The 12,136-nt window shown below is 48.7% G+C and overlaps 1 protein-coding gene across 1 annotated transcript in view; it reads right to left on the bottom strand.

Annotated features, from left to right (window-relative positions):
- The window catches only part of TRABD2A (TraB domain containing 2A), a 160,195-nt gene that overhangs the window by 69,497 nt on the left and 78,562 nt on the right, over positions 1 to 12,136 (bottom strand). The window contains exon 2 of the mRNA XM_009331530.1: positions 3,960 to 4,520. Coding sequence (XP_009329805.1) covers positions 3,960 to 4,520 — 561 coding nt within the window. The remainder of the gene's footprint in view (positions 1 to 3,959; positions 4,521 to 12,136) is intronic.

The following is a 12,136-nucleotide window of genomic DNA, read 5'->3' as shown; positions in this document are numbered from 1 at the left end:
TTGCAGAGGTTGCTCTTTGAGTAGAGACATGAACAATTAATGTCCTAATTAACGCAAAATGATCAATCCTAGAAGCTTTTGCTTCATTTTCTATCTGCAACTAACTGTATGAGGAAGTGGCTGAAAGATGCAAAAGGTAAGACTTTCAAGGGCTCAGTCCCAGACCTGGAGCCAGGATTTCAGGAGCAGTCAGTCCTTAGTGACTCCCTGCTTTCTACTGCCACTCAAGCGCCTTTGAAGACTACTTTTGAAGATTTAGCTGTGTATTCAGACGCCTAGGTAAGAACAGGGTGCTATGGCAAGTTCTGGACACAGGAAAGCCACGTGGGGAGAACAATTCTCAAATCAAGGACACCTAACAGGTAGGGTCTTCCATCAAGTGTCCCAAGCTTGGAGAAGCCAAACTAGCCAGGGTCTTGGCTAGGAAGTGGTGATGGCTGGACAGTGTTTACACGCTTAAGCCTCAGTCCCACGCAGAGGGTAGACACAAGTCCAAACTTCTTGGGTTTAACCTCAAACCGGTCTGTGAGAAACAGCCTGGACACCACGCAAGTGTGCCAAAGCACAGTCTGTTTATATACTGCATGGCACAGTACAGGCCAAGGCCAGCTCATTTTCTGAGCCAATACCAAACTGACGTTCATGACACTACAGCTGGAGCCAACAACAAAGCTGCACGGGCTTTAGGCTGGAGCACTAATGCCTCCAATCCAGCAAACATGTAAGCACATGCGTAACTTGAAAGGAACAGTTGGGAGGTCTGAGGGACTGACTCCAGTGCTGGAAGTCAGCAGTGGCAGATTGCGTATAGCTACAAAGCCTTTTATCTTCTGGAAGCCCAGATGCTGCTAGGAATGAGACTTGCACCCTTATAGGGTATTGCACCCATGAAAGAAGGTGGGGTGGGAGAAAAAAGTCTTTAAGACAAACTAGGATAGAAACAGCATGAAACAGGAAAATAAACACCATGGCCCTGGCATGGAGACAGACTAATCTTTCTATACTCCCTAAAGTTGCATAGATTTTGGAATGAGAGAGAGGGACTGAGGAGGCAGTAAAGTATTTCACAGATTGTGTACCATATAGAAATGATGCTTTTATGGCCTGGCTATGTGGGCAGCCATCCTGAGTTGAGCAAAAGAACAGAGAGATTTGGCAGGTAAAATAAGAGTCATAAAACAAAAGATAGAGAGGAAACTGGAACAAATATAGCCAAAGAAAAAGAGCCCCATGACAGGTAGTGTTAGCTGTAGTATGTGTGGGGTTTTTGGTTTATTTTTTTTCCTCTCTCTCCTCACAAGGAGAAGGAAGTCTCCAGTTTGGGTTTCTCTGCACTTTGCAGTTACTAAGCAGTGTGCAATCCCATGGAGACAATCAATGATAAACTGTTCCAAACCTTCACCTGCAATAACATACCCACACCAACCAGGCCTTGTAAGATAGTATGGATCGAAAGAGGGACCTAGCTAATAACAATGTATTTCTTGTAAGTGGCCTGGGAGTTCTCCTCACCAGGTAGTACATGTCATAAGTGAAAGAAAGAGCAAATCCTATGCAGAAACATAAACTGAGAGCACTGAACTTGCTTCTCTGCCAAGTAAATCCTCTCTCTGTGAGTCTGCTGCAACAAAAAAGCATTTCTTGCACAGGATTAGACCATTCCTTATGGGTTTTGTCCCCATTTTCCCCAGCAGAAGTTTGTAAGTCATCCCTGTGTGTTCGCTCACTTGAAAGGCAGACACAGAAGTGGCCTGATGCTGGGGGTTCCCAGACAGCAGCACAATACCAAAGGAAATAATTTTCAAAGACCCTATTTCAAAGTCTTTGTTTGGTTTATATTAAACATGTAATTAACTCAACTGCCTGAATAAACTGAGAAGAAAGCTCTGAAATCAAAGATTTACAGAATTGCCAACCATGAGAGTTCACAAGTCAGGTTCTGAAACAACCATGAAATTGGCTTAGAAAGACAAAAACCATCTGCCTCTGGTTCTTCGTTTCCTTGAGCTGCCTGTACTAGAAATCTAGTAGTGGGCAGAAGTGAGGGTGTGAATTTGCAGTGCAGCAGCTGCTCCAGACCTGCTCCCACAAGGGACAGCGTGCTCCTTCCCCCTGGAAGTGAGCAGGCGTAGGAGAAGCAGCAAGCTTGCATGATGCACATGCACATCTCCACCCACCTTGGCGCAATCACGGGCTCTGATTTTCCTGACTAGAGCTAAGTTTCTTCTGCAGTTCTGGTTGCCCTGAACCCCTCAGCTGGGCTCTCACAATAAATGTCACCAGGTTGGGCAACTCCGGATGTTGCAGCTCTGTGTCCCCACCCCATGCAGCTTCCCGGCTCATGTGGTATTTATTCCACCTGCAAAACAGCACAGCAACAGCCACTCTTTGAAGAAAGCTGCGTGAAGGCCTAAAGTAAGTGTCAACAGTTGCATAAACTTAACAGGGACATGATTTGCAACCGGTATTTTTCAGCCTCCCTACCACTGTCTTACAAGGCAGCAGAGAAAGCATATGTCACCCCCTCCCCCCACTTCTATCCTGCTAAACCACAGGGGCAGTGTCAGCAAAAGACAAACACAGACAATAATGTTAATAAAGCCTCAACCAGATAAGTGCTGGAGGAGATGGGACTCCCCAGCCCATTCCTACTGTGGCTGCGAGCAAACAGCAACAGCACAAGGATTCGAAGCACAGTTAAGCAAAAGACCGGAGACATGAATGAGGCCACCCAGCTCCAAACAAGGGAAGAGTGCAGATGCCCTGCCTGCAGTTAAGGACTGCACAAGCGATGCACCCTTAGCTGCCATGCTATTCCCCGCGCTGTGGCTCCCTGCCAAGATTGGCCAGGGTAGCAGCACTTCTGACATCTGCCCCAAACTGCTGTCCCTGCCCTTGCTGGGCTGCATCTCCCCTTCTGCTCCTTCTGTTCCAGCATGGGAAACTGCACTGGTGATGGGACAGGCTTCAGGATGCAGAGGAAAGGGTCAGGCATCAGTCGAAAGTCCCCAGCCACAAGACCAAAGGTCCTCCCACCTTGGACTACCAGGGCATGCTGCAGCAGCAGGTCTCACCTATTCCTAAGCAAATGCCACTTCCTCTCTCCAAACTAGCACCTCCCTGCAGCAAAGGTACCCCAGGCCAGGGAGCAACCTTATACCTGCTTGTGATCCCACCAGGCAGGCACAGACAGTGACAGACGCTGCTTCCTGGTGTATTTAGTTCAGAGAGGAGAGCCCACAACCACCCCATCCAACACACAGACAACACAGAGGTTGTTCTGCTTTCCTGCTGTGACACTGCATGAACAATGGTGCCAAACTCCAGCTGGTTTGCAAACACAAAGGCACTTGCACAAGGGTGTGCACTAACCTGTGGAGCTCCCTGCAAGAAGCTGTGCTGTGCTGACCCTCACCTGGTCTCAAAGGAAGGAAAAAAAAAACAAAAACAAAAAACACTTTTCCCAACGCAGAGGATGAGCCCCTATTTCTGAGGGCACTGAGAAGTCCACTGGGATACTTTTCCAACCAGCACTTACTTCTCAGCTTTACTCACAGCACCCCTGCTTCCCGCAAGCGATCACACCTTTCTTCTTAACTAGCTATTACAAAAGCAAGTTTAGACACTGAGCCCCAGCCTGCCCCAGGCTCCTGCAGGGCAGTCCAGCCAGGATCAGAGAACAGACATCCAAAGGTCCAGCGTCTCTTAGGGTGGAGCCTGCCCAAGGCTGCCCAGGGAAGAGGAGAAGGGTCTCCCCAGGCCAGGTCTAAATGAATTTAGGACATGGCCTTAACTCCTACAGCTAGCAAACTCTCCCGAGGGCACAGGCAGAGGCACGGGCTGCAGGGAGCAAACGCGAGTCTCCGGGTAAAGAGCACTTACTCCATGCTCCAGCCCGTGCTCTTGCTGCTGGGATATCCACTCAAGCAGCCAGCCTGGCACCCTGCACCCTGTCTCACCTGAGAGAAGTTCAGCCCATTGAGTGGGTGGCACTGCTCCTCCACTTTCTCCACAGCGCCCGTTTGCTTCCTCAGCCGCTCCGCTTCCTGGGCCAGGTACAGATCCAGGACGGGTACACCTCGTGACTTGATGTCTACCTCCGTCAGAGAGTTCACCATCAGCATCACCCACACCGGCCTCTTCCGCTCCCAGTTGCCAGCAATGGCGTTGAAGAGGTAGTCTGCGTACAGCCCTTTGCCCCGCTGGTCTGGGGTCATCCAGGATGGCATCATGAGCTTGACGTACTCCAGGTGCCGCTTGAGCCGGCGGTAGATGTCACGGGGCAGCACATCCTGGAGGTTCTCCCCCTGCGGCAGGAGCTGGCACCTGGTGAGAGCTGAGATGGTGTAGGGGTCAGTGAGGTCCAGCTCGAAGTACACGATGTGGCTCTGCTGGAAGGCCTTCTTGGAGTTCTCTGGGATGAAATCCCAGACACGCGTGTATGGGACATGGATGGTGCCAAAGAAGTAAGACGGGGGATGTCTCTTGATGGTCCACAGGAAGGAGTTCAGCTCACTTTGCTGCAGGAGAGGGAGACACAGCTGAGTAAGTACAGACATTCACGCTGGGCCACTGCAGTACAGGGCTTAGAGGAAAACATGGTGCCAAGCCAGCAGGTTGCCTGGCTCAGCAGCTTGCCAGCATTTTTGCTTTGCTCACACAGAGTCCTCTTTGACCATCCTTTTTCTCAGGTCTTGAGGTCAAAATTCAATTTTCATTAATTAAAATCACAAGAAGATTGGCCCTGGCTTTCTCCTCCTGAAAGGCAACACTGGGTCTTCTCAACAATAACACCAGCCTGGCTCATCACCTGAGTATCTGCCAAAACCAGCAGCAGAGCACAGCCCAAGCAGGCTGTGCTCCAGGCAAGACGCTCATGCAGCTTCTGCCTTTTATCGAGTCAAAAGCTGGCATCACTTTGCTTGAAGCAGAGCAGGACAGCAGGGTTTCAATCACCTTCACCTTGACGCCTCTCACTTCAGCACAGCAAGGCACCTTTCATCAAAGAAACTGCTGTGACACTTAGTCAGAGGGTGCCACAGCATCTCGGGAGAACTTTCCACTCTGAGTAAGACACAAAACAAACGAGTAACACAAAACACAGCTGGCAGGCAGACTTGCTGGAGCAGGTAGAAATACAGTTTTACAGGGATGTAGCACATGGCAGACAGACAACACAGCCAAGACCCCTCACAGCCCAGTTCTCCTCTTTCTTAAGGAGCAGAGAAGTGCATGCAATACCTTGGAAAATAAAGGAAGACATTCTGCAGGCCAAACTCAGCCTGTGGTTCCAGGGCATACTCTTTTAAACACAGAGGAGGAAAAAGCTTCTTTCTTTAGATTAGCTTTTAAAATCTCTCAAAAACCACAGCCTTCAGGAAGTCAGAATCAGACTTTAAGTTTGTTCCGTTGCAAAACGTGCCTCATGGCATCCCCAGGAATACCAGAGTGCAGGGCTGTGCTCAAGCCCTAAGCAATCCTGCAGGACAGGAGAACAGATGGGGCAAAATGGATGCTGCTTAGATCCTGCCAAGTCACTTTACACCAGCAGCAGGCATGACGTCCATCACCTACAGCATGTGCTCCACTGGTGCAGCGGTCCTTACTCGAGTGATGGACACAAACAGTTTCTATCTGCCTGTGCAGACAGGAAGAGGTAGCCTTTGCATGTCTAAGTAAGAGGACGGGCTTCCAGATGCACTCAAACATCTGGTCAGCCTTTAGCCAGCAGATAACTCTAACCTCAACTCTGAGGTTAAGTGTACATGTGTGCTCATCTAAGAAGCCTGACTGACTGCCAAATGCAGAACAGGCTGCTTGGAGGAATTTATTGGAAGCACATTGCCTATAAATTTCTGATACTGAAGACCCAGGGTCAGAAAGGTTAATCTTAAAGACTGCTCTGCAATGGCTCATCCCGTACAACCTTCTCCAGCAGCTCTCTACATCTAATCCAGGCCACAGATCAGACAGCACTTCAGCAAAGTGCTACCACCAGTCCAGCTTACCAGCACGGACTGACAAACGAAGTATACTCCAAAAAGCTCTTCAGACACTTCTGCAGCACGTAGAGAGTCTGAAGGATACCTCAGACCTTGGTAACACCATGCTACAACTCCGGATCCTATAGGACAGTCCTCAAATGCACTCCTGAATTACAGACCGTAAAAACTCTCCTGAAGACCATGGGAAGAAGGGAAAACAAACATGATGCAGCACCAAGAGGTAAAGAAGATACAGGGCAACAGGTGAGTATGAATCTGACATAGACCCAGGAAGAACATAGGAAAATGAATATGCAAAGTAAAACAAGAGGGAAAACGAGACAGGGTTGCCTCCTGTCATTAGTCAGGAGGGAAAAATGGAAGGACACACCACTGTGGTGAGAAATGAACTGGAAGTAGTCATCAGCCAGCAAGGAGGAAGGACCAGAAGTGCTGCTTCTATCTACAAGCAAGCAAAAAGACAGGAGAGGCACCTGGGACAGGCACGAGGTCAGAAGGTCAACATTCCTTCACTTTGTACAAGTCTGATCATGTATGTGCCACTGCACAAGAACAGCCACGACTGCAAGGAATCATAAGGAACAAGTGGTCACCAGCCAGCTTAAAACTTCAATTCAGCTCCTGAATAAACCCAGCCAGAAGGCTCAAGCCCAGATGGATGGTACCAGACTTTAACGCGGACCATCAGCACTGCTCCGAACTAATACACACAGCCCAGCTAGAAAGCTCTTTGGCATTACACTCTCACTTTTTTTGCTCTGCAAATCCCCCCAGCTTTCACAATCAGATACTGGAAGCAGAGTAATAGTGCCAGCTATTAGCGGTACTACTGGGGAAATCACACAGGCCATCAGGCACAGAGTAAATAAAGTCTTCCTTTAAAGAGCCTGCAGCACAGGCAGAAGTAAGCAGGCTGAGACCTAGCAAAACTTCTCATACAGTCCTAGAGACTGAGACTTTACAAAGCACAGCAGCTGGGCACTCTTGCTGGCACTTCCATACCAACAGGAGCAGTCATGAACACAGCAACCTCCCTTCTCAGAATTGCTTGGAACCAGCGTGAGGGGCTGGAGAACAGGCCTCAGTTTCCCACCTTTGATGGGAAACCTCCCCAGACCCTGCAGAGCCAGTTTCCAGGCACCAGCAGTTGGGTATCATCACCACGTGATTCTACAACGGGAGCTCACAAAGCTCACTTTCCCTCCAAAGGGCAGCATTACAGCTGCTCGGGACATGCTAGTGCCTCACACTCCTTTGGCACCTCCTTTTACTTCAAGAGGTGGAGACTGGAGTCCCAGCACTGCTCTGCCTCCATGCCAGACCCCTGCAAACAGCCCAGTACTGCTTCACGTGAGAGGAGATGGGGCGAAGTCCTTGATGCACCTGAGCAGGGCTGTGCTTCCCTTGCTGTACCTTCTGGCACCCTCACATCCCTGTGCACCTCCTGGACCTCACGCATGTTTCACGGCAGCTTCAGAGAAGGAGAAGCAAGGGTATAACCTCTCCCCAAGAGCATGAAAGGGGAGCCATTAAACAATGCTCTAGGTGGCTGTGAGATAGCCCAGGAGCAGTGCTGAGGGTTGTTCAGCATCACATACACGCTGTCACTGGCAGCGCCTTTCTCATCTCACTTCCTTGAGAGCATGCAGCAGATAGAGGTGCTACAACCCAATTTTGCTTTGCAGTAGGATTGCTCTACACAGCTGTTACATCAGAAAGGGGTGCTTTAAAACCAGCATAAATTACAGTCACAGCGGTATCCTGGAGGCTTAAGAGATTGTACAGCTCCAGGAATTTCACTTTCAGCAGCGTAACAACAAAAAGTCAGGTTCACGCCTAGATCAAGATGCATATTTCTGTCTCCACTCTCCAATTTACAGGTGGTACTCAATGCATTACTCGTGATGGGGAGAACTAGGAGCAAGAGGAAAAAATGGAGGGGCAGCCTAAGGAAGAGAGCAGCAGTCCCACATGAGAACACAGGTCTCCCAATTTGCTGCCGCACCAACATCTGAGGCAGTGTCACACTAGCCATACCACACTTCCTCTGTGCCTCAAGTTTAACCTCCCACTATGTAGTCCCAGATTAAGGTATTTCTGAATGCTCAGCACTATGGCACAGTACCTTCTCCCCTACCTCACCTCCCCAGGCAAACAACAGTTGGCTGTGAACTGATTCAGGGTATCAGCCCAGCCAACAAATTGCTTGGAACAAAAAAGGAGAAAGGCTTTTTCCCAGCCAGCAGGGGAATGAGGGAGAAGGAAAAGGATCTGCTCAAGCTGACACTGTCACAGAGACAACACACTGGGATCTATGGGATCCACTCCCTGCCATGAGACTGGGAAAGCCTCCCTTCCCACCAGGGCTGCTCAGGGGACAAACTCCACTGCCCGCTGTGAGATGCAATGGGGGCACATAAGGCCAGACAATGCTTCCCCAAAATGAGCGTACAACAATGTCAGGCATTGCAGAAATCCTGGAAAAGCATGGTGCACATCAAGGGCTTTTCCTCAGGAGCTGAGGGAGGGTCTAGGCAAGAACAAAAAACCCTTGAAGAAAGGGAGAGTAAAGTGATGTATTGCACATCAGTAACTGAAACCGTAGCATGCTAGTCCCATATCCCAGCATCTGCCCTCTAATTACATAGGTGGTTGTCCACAGGTGGCAGTGGAAACTCCCATGACCTCCTGCCTTCTTTCTATCTGCTTCAGCATATAGAAAGGCTCTGACTGAGAGGGTTTTTTGTTATCTTTCCAACAGGTTTCTTTTCAAGATTTCAAAAAACCCAAGCCTCAGATTCTGTTCATTTTAATCACCCCCAGCAGCTTGCTCTTCCAGCAGTATTTATAGGTCCACCATAGGATGCAACCTGTAGCCCTCAAATACACAAATACTACTACATTTGTCAGACATCATGCATCATTTCAGGTGAGGCAGCAATGATTCTGCTGGAAGAGTGGCACCAAAGAGGATCAAAGAAAGTGTCATCTTTCTTCTGAGAAACTAGCTCAAATTGGGCCAAATGATGCACTGTCAAGAGTAAAATTATGGTAAACATCCAGAAAATAATGCAGCAAAACCCAGGAGGAACAAAGAATGCATCTAGTGGCAGCACTCCGAACATCTAGAAGAAGAGCATGGGATTTTAAAAACCAGAATTCAAGAGGGAAGGGTGTGGTCATATGGGAAATGGAGGCTCAGAGGGGAAGGAAAACTGCTGTCCAAAGACTGAGGAACTGGATGTGAACTCCAGACATGGGAAACCTACACCTGGTCTGCTTCCTTCTACATCACTTCTGCTTCCTTCCACATCACTTCTGCTTCCTTCTATTTTCTGTCTGTCTCATCTATGTAGACTACACATTTTCCAGCACAAAGTGTGTAACTCGCTGTGCAGGTAGGTGCCCTCTGTGGCTTCAGTGTCTTTCAGGACCCCTAACCCTCATACTCACCACTTGGCGCCACAAACCTCAGCCCAGGATTGCACTGTTTCTCAATCCATGGTATTCTCTTAAAGTTTTTTGCTTGCTACAGAAGCCAGAATATGTGGCATGCAATATTTCACCCAGGCAAGCAGCCCTATAACCCTCCCTATATGGCCTTCTCCCTCCTTCTTACCTATCCTGGTGTTGTATCTTGTCATGTTCATTTATACCTAATTGAGGCAAAGACTGTGCCTTTACTCACCACATAAAGTGCCCCATACATCTACAGTAATGCACACAGAAATGCTAGGCACATTTTTAATAGCCATTCTCTTGAGCTTTGCCCACCTGCATGACTGACAGTCTCAAACTCAAGACTATAAGCAGAACTTGCCTGAGATAAACACTGCACTGGCTACAACTATTAAAAGAACACCATTCAGTCTCCATTTGCCAGAAATGAAAAATGAAAATCAAATTTTTAACTAAAAAGCCAAGGGTTGAAAGGAGCAGACAGATTACTTGTTCTGCTGAAGTGCATATATGGAGAAAGGTAGCCATTTAAATTAATTGGCCCCTGTCAGGAACAACGCATCATAAAATACTAACCAACTACAACCACAAGCATTCTGCTGTAACTCCCTGGATTCTGGCTTTAAATTTACCAATACACTCCAATGTTAAGCAAAAGGAAAGCACCACCAGACCACATTAGTAACTGGAATATAACCCAAAGGATTCCAGCATACTTTAGATTAACTGTTTTCAAAGCCTTTCTTTTTTCTTATTAAAAAAAGAATGATGGGGCACATTATTGGTTGCAGCTTTAACTATAATTTGGAGTGATGATGAGAAAGCCCTCTGAAGTATTGTATGTTCATTCCTTAAAATAGCAGCTTCTCTCTTTCAGGCACTGATGCACATATTTCTTTCATGACAGAAGCTTTAGGCAACCTGACAAAAAGAATAAAGGTACACCTGAAATCTAAAGAGGTTAAGAAAAGAGTTCCCATAAAGAATTAAGATAAAACCAAACAAAAAAGCCTTCCCTGATGATGCAGGAACAAGGAGGAATATTTTTTCCCAACAGGTTGGTGTAAATGTTAATAAGGATACACTCAACAGCTTTGCAAATAAGGCAGACGCTGCCATTCCTAGACAGTGTGGCTACCACCACTGTCCTAATGACCCTAGGAAAGAGCCTGCCAATACCAGAACTACAGGCGGTCTCACATTTTAATGACAGAGTAATCAGCAGATAATGGGATATCATTAACACATTTCACCTCCAGTTTTGCTGGCTACTGGCAGAAGTCCAGTCAATGGCTCCTGAGGAAAACTCCCTGTGTGTCCCACCAAATCAGTGAACTACCCATTTCCACAAGAGCTGCTCAGGCTCTTGGGGGCTGTCCCCTTCTTTCTTCTTGTTCTCACTAGCTCCTTGCAGTAGATTCACACCAGCCCACAGCTTTTGCACTTCATGCCCTCAAGGGCAAGGGGGCACGCACTCCAGAGGCTTGACCTGGCTTTATGGCAGTGTCATGGCTGGCCACCTATAAATCCAGTTGACAAACTGGTTCCAGGCACAAGCAAATTGGTAAGGCACCCTTCCCCCAAGGTAGGGTTAAGCTCTGTCTAACCCAAGCTCAGGCAGACACCTCCAGTGAGGCACTTGTAGGTTGGCATATGGTTGAATCAGCAGTGCCTTAAATCCTAGGAAGAGACATCTCAGCCTCTATGGCTGCAGGGGGGCCAGCATGCTCAGCTGGAGGCAGCAAGGCCTCTAGACCAGGGGCTGCATGTAGATGCATGTGTAGGTGAGAGAGAGAAGGTCACAGAGCAGACTTTCTTCATAGTTGCAAAGCTTTCTCACACCTACCCTTGCACACCTACCCTGCAGTGAGCCCACTGTGGCTTTGGCACCTCCCCAGTGCAGCAGGCCTGCACTTACTCCTCAGGGCTTTCCATTACCCCTCCAGCTGTGCTGGAGGAGGTAACCCTGCCTGGGGCAGGAGATGAACACAAATGGCGAGACACATGTCCCAGGAGCGCCTTGGGTGCACAGCACCTCTGGCCAGGCTGCTTCCAGGTCCAAGCAGATGCCAACTGACAGCACGGATGGTCTGTTAACACTAACAGATGCATTAACACAATGTAAGTTCAGGAAGGCTTTTCCTAAATCATTTTTGGTACTTTTATCTCAGGAACTTCAGCAAGAACTGCTCTTTCTCAGTGTCTGATTTTTAATGGAAATGACACCCTGCTCACAAGCTTCACACTGGCCAGAACATCACCCCTAACTTGTAGCAGGGACCCTCAGTGGCACTTACCACCCACCAGAGTTAGGTCAGCCCATGCTGCTCCTGGTTACTACAGTCAGGCTGATGAGGTTAGGGGACAAGCAAAACCTAACACAACTTATCACCGTGTTTCCACTGTAGGGGCACGGCCATTTGCTGGTCCGAACCTGCTCTACCACGCTCGGCGCTCAGCAGTAAGGCAAGCAGCTACCCCCAGCGAGGGATGCAGGCAGCAAGTCACTCCAGGCGAGCCTGTCCAGCTATGAGCAGCGTAGCTCGTCCCGCACGGCGCAGGCAAAAGGTCCTGCTGGGGTTCATCCCGGGGTCTTCCTCCTCCGTCATGCTCCTCCGTCAGCATCCAGCGGTGGTCGTCCCAGCTGGCGCACAGCCCCCAGAAACCGCCCT

This window comes from Pygoscelis adeliae, unplaced genomic scaffold (genome assembly GCF_000699105.1).
Source record: "Pygoscelis adeliae isolate BGI_AS28 unplaced genomic scaffold, ASM69910v1 Scaffold289, whole genome shotgun sequence".
In the NCBI taxonomy this organism is placed as follows: Eukaryota; Metazoa; Chordata; class Aves; order Sphenisciformes; family Spheniscidae; genus Pygoscelis; species Pygoscelis adeliae.
The sequence above is the reverse complement of the archived record's forward strand: the minus strand, read 5'-3'. Positions and strand labels throughout refer to the sequence as shown.